The 13,205-nt window shown below is 38.2% G+C and overlaps 1 protein-coding gene across 1 annotated transcript; it reads right to left on the bottom strand.

Annotated features, from left to right (window-relative positions):
* Positions 1–849: 849 nt before the first annotated feature.
* OTOS (otospiralin) lies at positions 850–9,306 on the bottom strand. Its single transcript, XM_089672362.1, has 4 exons — positions 9,154–9,306; positions 8,781–8,850; positions 5,646–5,672; positions 850–1,337 (listed from the first exon to the last, which is right to left on the bottom strand). Exons 2-4 carry the CDS (start codon positions 8,836–8,838, stop codon positions 1,159–1,161), a joined length of 264 nt encoding a protein of 87 aa, XP_089528488.1. The 5' UTR covers positions 8,839–8,850; positions 9,154–9,306; the 3' UTR covers positions 850–1,158.
* Between the last annotated feature and the right edge of the window lie 3,899 nt (positions 9,307–13,205).

The raw sequence follows: 13,205 nt of genomic DNA, 5'->3' as shown, positions 1-13,205 counted from the left end.
TTGTCAGTCATTAGAACCCAAGAAGTGACATTTATAAGCTAATAAGATAATGATTAATAATAATAGAGTTCATAATAAGTTAATAATTGATAATAATAAGTTCAGCTAATAAGATAATGTTTTCAGCATTACAGAACATGTCTAGTTGAATGTGATTACTACTAGCTACGTGTAAGGTATTTTTTGGGACAAGCTTGTTCTTGAGCATCTAATTCATTTCATGCCTCAGTACGCTGGGGGTTAGTGAATTATTCCAATGTGTAAAAAATATATTGAACCATTGTGATGTCTATGAATATTTTTGAAACCATCATTCGTTTAAAGGGTTGTTTCAGCATTCAGTGATATTTCAGTACTAGATGGAGCCCGGCGGACTGAATTGCCCTCTGGTTTCTTATATCTCTTGTGGGCGACAGTGGTGAGAAACCAAAGGCATAATGCTCAGAGGCTCACTCCTTCCTAAATAACAGGAAACTTTTCAATGCTTGTAGTTCAAATGATATAAATTTGCAAGTACAGCAAAACCTCCTTGTCATGGCTGTAGCAGTTGTGTAAGTCAAAGGAAGAGATCTCACCACCAGAGACCTCAAGGCACATAGGAAAGTGTTTTGTGATTCACCAGCATCCTCAAAATAACTAAAGTAACAGTTTTGGGTGGACTGTTTAATCACATTTAGTTATCACTATCACACCAAAATCTCAGTGATCGCTAAATGTAACAATCACAGTTGTATAAATATTTAACTCTCCAAGCCAAATGCTGATAACATGCATGTTAATAGAGTACCTAGTGGCCATGATGAGCATAAAAAATAAAATATTTACGAATAAGTGTAAAAGAAAGTGGTATTCCATAGCCATCACTTTATTGCTTATAAATACGGTGCCACAGATTGGTAATTTTTACAGAAACGTTACTCTTTCAAGGTCTTCTCTTTCTTGAAGGGGAGAGATGACAGAAGCTGACACCAGCATATAAAGCATATCATTTGCAAGACAATTACTGTAAGACACACTAGTGCACCAACAGTGACCAAACTGATTAAATCTTGCATGTGGGCACAGCCTGACATATCTGGGCTCTAATCTTCAAGAATATAGTGTTTGTGTATATACAGCTTTAATAGAGATGAGCAGGGGGGAACTATAAACAGCCTCCTAATGATCGACATGATCGTATCCCAGAGTTTCTTCAATAGGGTAGTGAGCGAAGAAAGTACGAGCCAGGTCATTGATGTTTTCGTAGGCACCCATTGAACGGAAATGGTTTACATACTGCCAGAAATCTGAGGTAGAGAAGGGCCAGTAGGGGTGTGCAGGGGCATCCAAATATCGATCTGGAAAGAATATTAAATAACATTAGGATTTGTTTAAGTGAGTTTGCTCTATTTAATTAAGATTATTAGGTACAAATGATAATCTCTAGAGAAGTATAAAATGAAGAGTAAGTATGCATTGATGAGAAGAGATTAGAAGTGATGCATGACCTTTGTTTCATGCAAAGACGTGATTTTACTAAAAGGGAGTAAGGTTTTGAGCCTAACCTGGTTTATCAGTAAAAAACAAGGCAGAAGAGAAATGAAACCGTTCAGAGCATACCCTGTCTCCAAATATAAAACTAAAGTAGAACTAATTTCAGTAGAGGGGTGGGCAGCTATATGGTAGATGAGGTTTAAAAATGAAAAATGCAAAATAATGCATTTGGGAACTAAATATTTGTATGCAAGTCACGTGCTAGGGGGAGAACCTCTGGGGGAATCAAGGATAGAAAAGGATCTGGAAGTCCTAGTAGGTGACTGGTCAGAAATAGCTTGCAATGCAAAGCTGCAGCAAACAAGGCTAGCAGACTATTAGCATGCAATAAAAATGGTATTTACTCAAGAGACCGGACTATAATTGTACCACATCTTGAGTATGCTGTCCAGTTCTGGTCTCCAGTCCTCAGTAGGGATGTGCTAGAACTGGAGAGAGTCCAAAGAAGGGCAACAAACGTAATGGGGGAGGGGGGTGGAGGATCTCAGTTGTGAGGAATGATTCAAACATTAATCACTTCAATACCGGGCACTTTTACTCCCTTCCTGCCCAGTCCAATTTTCAGCTTTCAGCACTGTTGTAATTTGAATAACTATTGCGCGATCATGCAACAGTGTACCCAAACTAAATTTTTATCATTTGTTCACGCAATTAAAGATTTCTTTTGGTGGTATCTGATCACAACTGTGTTTTTTATTTTTTGCTAAAGAAACGAAAAAAGACCAAAAAGTTTGAAAAATAAGGTTTTTTTTCACTGTTGTTATAAAATTTTGCAAATAAATAATTGTTCTTCATACATTTAGGCCAAAATGTATTCTGCTACATTTATTTGGTGAAAATAACCCAAATCAGTGTATATTATTTAGTCTGCAGGAAAGGTATAGAGTCCACAAACTATGGGATATATTTGAAAATCAATCAATCCTGCTGTACTGATGGCCAATCTCATTTCTTGAGATACAGATATCCCCCAAATTGCCCCTTTTTGGAAAGTAGACAGTCTGAGATATTTATTAAGAGGTATGGTGAGTTTTTTGAAGTTGTAATTTTTTGTCATTTTTTTTTTTGGAAAATGAAGAAATTAAAAAAAAAGTTAACTTTTTTTTTTTTAACATACTTTCACCAGTGCAGTACAGCGTCATCATATAAGTGGTGTGGCGATGATCAGGGACACTGACTGGAAATATTTGATTTGTTTCTCTTTTTTATTACATTATTTTCCTTTTTTATTACTTTTTTTTTATAATACACTGTGATCAGAGTAATATAATACCATAGTTACATTGTACTATTTTGGGCAAGTGATCATTATTTTTATTTTTTTTTTCTAGTCATTATGATTACTTATAGCAATGAATTTATTTGCTAAAAGCAAGCATTTTGTTGAATGAGATCAATTCATTCAGTTTATTTTGATGTGATTGGCTGTGATTGGCCACAGCTAATCACATTACACATATGGGCTGCGATTGGCCCAGTCTGTACCGTGTGATCACTGTGACCAATCACAGCTAGCAACAGAATTGGAAAAGTGAAAAGAGGGATAGAGAGTACCCCCAAAGAAAGTTTCATAAGGGACCATGCAGCTTATAAAAAAATGGCTTTTATTGAAAAAAATCTAAATGTATCACACAGGTAACAAACAAGGTGAACGGTCACCACTGACACTTTACTAAATTTAAAAAGATAACATTGTCTAAACACCCAGGCAGCTGCTCAACCAACCACACACATGCATACTTGGGAATCGATGGATGAAGTAGGATCACAGATTTAGAAGATCACATAGGAAGTACCACAGTCATCATGACATCGCAGTCACTATTGTATTGCCTATAGTGAACATTGGATGGCCTGAGTCTAGGAATACCCATAGAAGTTGCAGGTGTGGAAATATCAGTCCCATAGACCGCCCGGATGGGAAACACACTTACATTATTGTAGTGAATAGTGAATAGTCAGCAGAATGTCCACATAGAGGCTCAAATAGGCAAAAAGTTATATGCTGTAAGAGTAGAGTGAATCCTATGACCATATATGTAGTATATGGACCTGTATCACCATCAATGAGCACATATCATCATCAGCATCTCACCCTCCCTTGTGACATTCTTCTTGCCGTCAGCTCTGACAGTCCTAGGAGTAATTTCGTTACAGTCCTGCCAGATGGCGATAAGTTGCGCTCTAGTGTCATGTGCAGTGCCGGCTGTATGAATATTTCACTGTGGGTGAGGGAGAAGCAATGCTGTAAACCCATGAATACAATGGAGGTCAGATAGACACAGCCGCCGTGCATGATGACGTCATGTGCAAGACGTGCATGGGGGCGTGTGGTCAGACATGTTTCACCCAATGCACTTAGGCTTCTTCAGGGATCCCTGCATGGGCTTACAGTATCGCTTGTCCCTCACCCACAGTGAAACATACAGCCGGCGCTGTACATGACACTGAAGTGCAACTTATCGCCATCTGGCAGGACTGTAACAAAAGTACTCCTAGGACTGTCAAAGCGGACGGCAACTAGAATGTCACAAGGAAGGGTGAGATGTTGTTGATGACATTTGCTCATTGATGGTGATACAAGTCCATTTACCACATGTATGGTCATAGGATTCATTCTACTCTTACAGCATAAAGTAACTTTTTTCCTATTTGAAACTCTATGTGGACATTCTGCTGACTATTTACTATTCACTACAATGATGTCAGTGTGTTTCCCATCTGGGCGGTCTATGAGACTATTTTTAGATTTTTTATTCCATAATAGCCAATTTTGTGATAAGCTGCATGATCCCTTATGAAACTTTCTTTGGGGGTACTCTCTATCCCTCTTTTCACTTAAGTGTTTTCTAAAAGTTTTGTTGACCATGCCCAATATTAATGAATTTATTTAGGGTGGTGTCAGCAATCATTTGGCAGCCTTCACATGCAGGATTATTATATTCTATTATCTTTTCTGCATTGGCTATAGAGGCCCTTGGCGTATCTGTTTTTTTTATAGTGTGCTCATCACAATAGTATACAATGGATGGCATGAAAGGAAGCAGCGGCAGAGGAGTTTTGTGGCTGGGTCAGTGGAGCCTGATGGGGTTTTAGACATGCTAGTTCCCCATCAGGTCCCCTTCCCTTGATTGATAGAGGGAAGGGGTGGATTCCTACCCCAACAGTTAGCCTGCTATTGGCTATAGAATCCGCCAACTGCCTGCTGTCAATCAGAAGAAGAGAGCAGACCTGATAGGAAACTATTTCCTCAATTTCCCCATCAGGCTTTGTCCACTGTCAGCATTACTGGTTGCTAGGAAGCTTCTTTGACAACCAGTGACAGACTGGGGGGGGGGGGGTTGTGACAGCAAACATTCTGCCCTGCTACACAGTGTACAGAGAAAGGCACTCTACCTGTCTCTTTACACCAACTTAGAATTGGTCTTAATTATCTCCAGTTTCATTATCTATGAACTAGAGATAACACTTTTTAAATGGTGCAGCCATAGTGCCACCTTGCAAAAGCTGCCAACAGTGGCAGCATGGCTTTTGTGAATGTTTTGCAGGACTTTCCAAATGGCCATACTGCCAGAAAAGTGGCACTAATGGTTTATTGAATTCCTCCCAGAATCTCTTCTGCAGTGAAAGCCTGCCTGTCAGAGCTGATTCACACATGTACGGTACAGATTGAAGCTCAGGTTTCACAGCTAATTGATGCAGTAGAAGTTCACAGGTTCATGTCAGGTTTACATCAGGTTCAGAACAGGATTTTATCTTGTTCACACATATGTGGTTTACAAACAGTTCCCATAGAAGTCAATGGCTTGTAATCCGCACCTGAACCGGACCGCACTGCTCAGAAACCGGACATGACTCTTTAAAATTGCACTGAATCCACACTGCCAGTGCACCGAACACATGTGAACTGACACCATAGGAAGCAATGTTTTTTCACATGTCATGCAGATTAAATGCAGTTCAAACCTCATCCAATCCGCATATATGTGAAGGGCACTTAGCAATTTTCACTAAAGAGCCTTTACTTCTGCTTTAGGGGAATAACGAATGTAATGTTTATATAGAAATATTAGTTGCAGTGAAAGTAAGCAAAGTGTGGAAACTGTCATTACCGTCCTCCTCGTGAATAGGTCTGGCATCTGCAAATAAACATGGAAATGTTATGTGAGAGAGGCATGCACTGGACAATGGAGACTTTCATAGCACAAAGTCTGAGTAGAATTCTAATGTCAGCAGGAATTCCTAACAGCCCAGCACTGTGTCCTGCATAATAGAGTCCTGTGTTCACTGACTGCGTGGCACTTTCCTCCACCTGAGAGAAGACCTGTCAGTGGAGCACAGGATGGGAATATCACTGACACCATGCTATAAGTGAATAGACAGGATGTTTTGGTACGAGAGACACACAGCTATGGACCAGAGTGCTCCCACATTCTCTGTATATTTTACTTAAGGCTTGCTACATTGCTACAATTTGGCAGCTGAGAAAAGTAGAAGTGATACAATTTCTTCTGCACTTCATTTGTTAAAGGGAAACATATATGTCAAGCCTGTTTTTGCAAACTTCACAGCTAATGCCACCTGGTGGGTGTATTCTTCTAGAAATGATGGAATCCTTATGATCACAATGAGAACCTTAAAACTGGGAACCTCAGTATTGAAAGCAGAACCCAGGATTTTTTTGCATGCTGAACACAAGCTGCTGGTGTTATAGGGGAACACAACAGTTTAGTGGTTAGCACTTCTGCTTTGCTGCACTGGGGTCCTCAGTTCAAATCCTAGACATGATACTACCTGCATGGAGTTTGCATGTTCTCCTGTGCTTATGTGAGTATCCTCCCATACTCTAAAAGACATGCTAGCAAGTTAATTGGTGCCTGTCCAATTTAGCCTTAGTAAGTGTGTGCATGTATCTATGAGATAAACCTTAGATTGTACCCTCCTTGAGCACAGGGACTGATGTGAATGTACATTATGTAAAGTGCTGTGTAAATTGTTGGTGCCATAAAAATGTCTATAATAAATATATATAATGTGTATAGTTGTTATAAATAGTATAAACTGCTAATTTTATTTTATTTTATTTCTGTACAGGGGCGGACTGACAACTCATGGGGCCCCCGGGCAATAGGGGATCATGGGGCCCCTGTGTCCTTGCCCACACCCAAAAAAGCATATGAAAAAGACAATGAAAGGTACCAGGGGCATCTCATGGGGCCAGGGCCCCCTACTGACCCCGGGCCCTCCGGCAGTGCCCGAGTGTTCAAATGGTCAGTCCGCCCCTGGTACTGTACTAAATATAATGAATAAAGTTATGCTTTAATTTAGACCTGGACAAATTTGTGCTGCCATTTTGTAATCAATCAATCGTAGGTACATTCAGACATGACTGGAAAAACATAGGTGTAAAAAAGCTTCTTGTTTTTACATTTGACATTATATTTTATAAAACATAAAGTTAGCCACCTTTTATTCCCTGTTGATCTTATGAATAGTAGTAGCACTGCCCAATACCCAAGCAGATATAATTGCACAATATGAATGTTTTCAACATCTTTGTGCACTAATGCCCCTATATACAGTATATACAACAAGAACAATCACATTGGTGGACTATGGGGGAACCAAGGACTATGGCTGTTATTGGGGCAGGTTGGTATTTTGCTTGATAGTCTAGTCATATGGCTGTCAAAGGAGACATGGAAAGACAGCACCCCAGATTACTGGCTCATAGACAGCAATGGAGAAAACACCCAACATGTACTTAATAATGTTTGTGCAAGAGTTTCATCCAAGGGTATGGCCATGTCCAAGAGATTCCATTCATCATCTATGGCCACCCTAATGCAATAATATAAATTAATTTATTTCAACAGCATATATGATATAGGTTGAATATGAGTTGTGCTTAGCTGTGCTGTTTTATTCTTCTATTCTGTTCAGAGCTGTCTACAAACCTCTGACACTCAGGGTGCAGACTGTCTATAGGTTATCCCTACAGAGCTTCTGGAAAAAGAAGAGCTCTTTGTTGAGTTGGGAAATCTCCTCCAGACCTTACCACTCCTTTCTTAATAATAGGTGTTAATGGCATGTGTGCTGCTTCAGTTTGTTGGGCAAGACAGCAGCAGGGCCCTGAACATGACCTTTAGGTAGACATATGCCCATCTATTGCTAGTCTTACATTGTTTGAAGCTGACTTGACTTTTCTTTATGTTAAATTGTATTTGTTACCCACCAATATCACCTGTGCATTATGACCTTAACAGACTGGTTGTAACATTTGGTGAGGTTCTTGGAAAGAAATGTGTTACTTGGCAAGCCTTTTGACTTTCAATCAGATGCAGACTTTATCTTTATGACTTTGGCAATAAATTTCAAAAGGTAGCTATAAAATTATAAACATAGTTACAATCATTCAGCTGCTGAATTAATTCCCTTTTATAGTATCCTTTTTTATTGGGAAAGATTAAATCAAGTACAGCGTAAATTAGCTGCTGAGCTTTACTGATATGGTAAAACGCATGAAGTACAAGTTGGATAAACATATAAAACTCAGAAAAGAGATTTTACAGTTATTACATTGCGCTATTTTGTTTTCTAACTCATAAGATTCACAGTGATAAATTCAAGGTCAGATTTAGGAACGGAGCAGTCTAAAAGTCATTCAAAGCTATTTTAAGAAAGCTGAATTATGTATATTGCATAAATCATATGTTAATTGTTTGGTTGGCTTCAACTTTGACCAAATCATTTAATAACATGCTCATTTTAAGGGAGGTTTATATGTTAAGGTTTATTAGGACACCGTATATAGTGCTCATAATGAGTGAGCACTGGGTAATTATCTTCAGAAAAAAAAAATGACAGCAACCTAAGATAATTCAAGTAAATGTATTTTAATAAATAAAATAATGTATTATATAAAAGCAGAATGTGCATCTAGCAGGGTACTCTATAAAAATATAAAGAGGCATTGATTACAAGGATTTAAGTATCATTACATTTTATTTCAGATCATGATCCTAGTCTGTTTATTTGATGCTCCATAAATAAAATGGCAAGGATCAGTATGAAATGTCCTACAGCCACTAACAAGAAACTAAACCAAGCTGTTAAAATCTGATTGGTCTCTGTGGTTTGCTGAAAATCATAGATAACTGTTAAGTTAGTTTTCAAACTATTACTATAGGCAGCAAATATGGAAGAGGATTGTATACAAAATGGAAAGTAAGTATATAAAGACTTACCAAGGAGAGCACCCAGAAGAATACAGGAGAAATATAAACCAATAAAAAGTAGCTTCATCTTTGCACTGAGCTGTAAATAAGAATAATCGGATTTGTTCAAAAATGCATCTTGCAAATTCTACTATAGCAGATTATAAAAGTATTTAGATTGCACTTTTTTACATTATAATTCTGCAGTAATTAGGAACGTTGTTCATAATTGCCAGGTATATTTGACATGCACTAAGCATATGCAAAGCACTGTATAACTTCTATATAATCCACAGTTTAATGCATCTTAAACAACATAAAAGTAGTACATGTACATAAAATAATAAAGCATACAACATAAAAAGTTTCCACAGCTATGTGGTATAGTGTGGTGCTCTGTTACCTGCTCTGTATGGTGATGCTTGCTGCAGTCCTGCTAAGTCTTCCTACCCAGGTTACCTGCTGCTTCTACTGCCAGTCTGGCTGCTCCTCTTACAGCTGTTCCCAGCCCCCCTTGTATAAAGGGGCTGACTGAGGAAAGCACAACCGTCTTCATTTTTTTTCTACTTGGAAATATAACAACATCAATTATACAGTTCCTGGTTATGGAGATATTGATGGTGACCAATGAGTGAGTTATGGATTAGGAGAAAACTTTATGAAAACTTATATACAGACCAAACCAATGTTTTAACAAAAAAAAAAGAAAAAATAAACATACGTCCTTTATTAGATATATAGGGGCTGAGTGACTAAAACTGGAGAGTGCAAACTTTGGTGCAGCTATGCATGGTAGCTAATCAGTTTTTAACTTCAGCTTGGTCAATTAAACTTTGACAAAAACCTGGAAGCTGATTGGTTTTTACACAGAGCAGCACCACAATTTGCACTCTCTAGTTTTAGTAAATCAACCCCATAATATTTTATTGACAATCTTCAGTACCAAATTATAACCAGAGATAGTGCTGCAGATGACAACTATCGCCCTAAATAAAACCAGAAAGTTGCATTGAAACTGACATTGCCGAGTCCGTCAGTTTTCATCTTGAGCTACTGATCTATGTAACCAGCAGGCTTTTTTTTAAGCTAGAGATAAATATATGGTGGTTAAGATGGTCAAGGCCCAACTCAAGCATGTTTTACCCCCTTGCGTTCTCATTTGCTGGACTATGTCATCACCTCCTTCACTCCTCATCTCCATAACTCCTCCTTGTTTACATTCACAGCATTACTTCCCTACCTACCAGACTAGATGTCTGCTTTTTCTTCCCCTCCCCTCCAATTCAGTGCTGCAGAGGCCGTGTTGTCAGCACATTACAGGAAGTTAGGAGATGGCTGCATTTCTAGTGGGGTCATCCAGTATGGCTCCCTGACATACTATTTTAATTTTCATATTTGTTCTCCTGCCTCGCTAAATAAATGCTATGCAAATTCATAAAATCATAACGACCAAAAGATATTGGTCAGGAGAAATAATACCCCTGATCCTACCAGTTCCTACCTGATCCTTCCCCTATGGGTTGCTTTATTTTTATTTATTTTTGTTGAATAAGTGTTTACCCAGAGATTTTTCAGAGAAATAGAAAACATGACATATGTACCGTGTGTTAACATGTCACAAAACTTGAAGTTAGGAGGATGCCTAAACATACCCACAGTAACATATACAACATAGTGTATTCCAAGATAATCGAGTTAGTTTTTGTGTCTCCTGACAGTATCTTAATACTACATTGGAATGTACATTTATGATAAAGAGTAAAATACTAAAATGTAAACAGAAAAAGAGAGATGAATAGGGAAAGACAACAAAAAGAAAAGGTTAGGCGTAAAGGGTGGAGAGGGGTGAGAGGTGGTCTCAGCTACAGTTGAGGAGGAAGTATGTTAGTGCAAAAACAGAATACTTTCAGATATACATTGTACATTGGTTACAAGTTCCAGGTAAGTATGTATGTAAGTATATTCTGAAAGAGTTTGTGTGTGTCATGGGAGGAGAGTGTAAGGTCCTGTATAAGAAATATATGGACTACACGTCAGAGCCTCTTTTGTATAGAGGGAGCATTTGTCTGTTTCCAATGTATAGGAATGAATGCCTTAGCAGCATTAAAGTGTTACTAAACCCTCAACAGTAAAATCAGTCTGTATATGCAGTAAAGCATGCTTGTTATACTCACGGTGGAACCTAAGGGTTAATCCCCTGCGTTGTGTAAAAAGAGGTGTTTGATCCTGTTTTCTCTGATCTTCTCCTTCTTCCACAGTCCCCAATCCATCTGCTCATAGTACAGAGCCCTAGGAGGCACTCTGCACATGCTCATTTTAGTGTGTATTGCTTTTTTTTCGGGGGGGGGGTGCATGTGACTGGCACAGGGCCAATCAGCTTTGTCCAGACAGAGGGTCAAGGGTCATGCAGCCTCATAGGATAGTCAGGAGAATGAAAACTCCTCCTACAAGCTTTAAGCAGTGCTCAGCTGGACACTGAGAGAAGACACAAGACTGCTATATACTACTGATGAGAAAAGATATTAAGCAGTTTAAATTTACTAAAATAATTGTGTTTCCATGTTCTGTGTACTGTGGGAGACCAGATATAGTGAATGCAGGGTCCTGGGTTAAGCAACACTTTAACCCCTTCACACCTAAGGGTAAAACTAATCTTAGAGCCTAAGTAAAATTTGACAACTTTAACATGTGCTAGTAAAACCATACATGTCATCACAACTACTTTGTACATCTAGGTGAATTATACCTTGTTTTTTTTTCATGACAAATTGGGTTTTCTTTTGGTGGTAAATGGTAATGGATAGGAAATAGGACAGGATAACTGATCCAAAATAGTAAACAAAATATTTTAATTTAGCTGTGTGTTTCCTGTGACTACCATAACCTACCACCAAAGAACAACCCAAAATAAATTTTCCAACTGTTGACAATCGCAGCAATATTATATATGTGTATGTTATTTGTTGTTTGTACCTGTACTACGGCCCAGAAACAATAGAGTGCATTTTGTTTGTTTTTTTTACCTAAAACACACTGACACTAACTGACACTAATACCAAGTTAAAAAAAAAAATTCCTGACCTTTGACCCTGACCCAAACTATAACCCTGGCACTGAATTAGATCAAACCTTGACCTAGGTATTTTTTCTTTATTTTTTATTTTATTTTTTAATATTTATCTTTTATTTTTTATTTTTTTTACAAACAGTTGTTTTTTTTCTCTTGCAATTAGAGAGAGATCCAATGTAGCTCTCTCCTCCATTCAGAGAAAAACAAATCCAAGGGGGGTGGGCTTCCAAGTGACTGATCACTGTGATAGCTCTCAGTGACACCCCGGTCTTTGTGCTGGGAATGCACTGTGTGGTGTGCTCCCAAGCACAAAGATAGGTACGCAAATATGCGGCCCCATGGAAAAAAGCCTAGTTGTGTGAGGCCGCATATTACTGACCCACTGGTTCATCTGTAGGAAGGAACAAGACAGACCATGGGATATTGCTCAGTTTGATACCTTGTATTTGATTAGTTTCAATATTTCATCTCAAAAAGGTTGAATAACTCGACATTATCACCAGATGTGGGCATGAGTTGCCACATTTTCACAGCCCCTCCAGAAAACCAGTTATACTCCACAAAATTATGCCACCTAGATAAGAAACTATAGTTAAAGAGTAACTCCATTGGGTGACCTATTTAACAAAGTTTGCTACAGATTCCTACCTTTTGTTATTCTGAAGAATTAGCCATTTGTTTGTCTATGTCCAGAGTGTTGTATGTATGTGTAGAGTGAATCTGTATTGGATTGACTTTATAATTATCAATCAGCTGCTGCACCTGCAGGGCTCCAATGAGGAAATTGGTGGGCTCTGCATCTCTTTAAACTTTATTTACAGTATCTTTGGGAGTGTCTCACCCAAAAAAATATTTTTGTTGCAGGGGATGCTCAAAATCTGACCTGTAACTTAGTACAGACTTCTGGAAAAATCAGTAAGCCAATCACTCATGCATTAATTGACATTTCTGAGGGGCAATCTGCAAACCAGCTGTGCACATAATGCTTCCAGTTTGCCATATTGCATTGCATTTTATAGAAAATTAAAGCACTGCAGATTGAAAAGGAAAGGCAATTTTAATAACATTCAACTACACTATGACTTGTGTAGCAATTATGTATGTTTTATTAATATTTTTTTATTTGCCATTTTTTTTTCATGAAAGTGGAAAGAGCTACCCTTTAACTGCTTCCATTTTGGAGGAAATAGTTGACATGTCAGAGGATCACATCTTATTGCTTATTTGAGATTTGCTTGTGTAAGTCTTTCTCCCATTAAAAGAGATATCTGGGTTAGGATGTTTGTCCATACTGTGCTAGAGTTTTATATAATTAGGAAACACATCCAAGTGGGAGATCTTTGCAGGAAAAGATACATTTTATAGGGTTCAGCTCTTTCAATGAG

The sequence above is a fragment of the Staurois parvus genome, unplaced genomic scaffold, assembly GCF_062004578.1.
Source record: "Staurois parvus isolate SC_StPar_1 unplaced genomic scaffold, SC_StPar_1.0 ptg000126l, whole genome shotgun sequence".
NCBI lineage: Eukaryota > Metazoa > Chordata > Amphibia > Anura > Ranidae > Staurois > Staurois parvus.
This window is presented reverse-complemented; position numbering and strand designations above follow the sequence as displayed.

What these genes read in the sequence shown, in the direction of transcription:
- OTOS (XM_089672362.1), bottom strand. Translation starts at nt 8,838, where the DNA reads ATGAAGCTACTTTTTATTGGTTTATATTTCTCCTGTATTCTTCTGGGT. An exon ending in TCTTCTGGGTGCTCTCCTTG is followed by an intron (nt 5,673 to 8,780) that starts GTAAGTCTTTAT and finishes GTTTATTTGCAG; the next exon opens with ATGCCAGACCTATTCACGAG. An exon ending in ACCTATTCACGAGGAGGACG is followed by an intron (nt 1,338 to 5,645) that starts GTAATGACAGTT and finishes TATTCTTTCCAG; the next exon opens with ATCGATATTTGGATGCCCCT.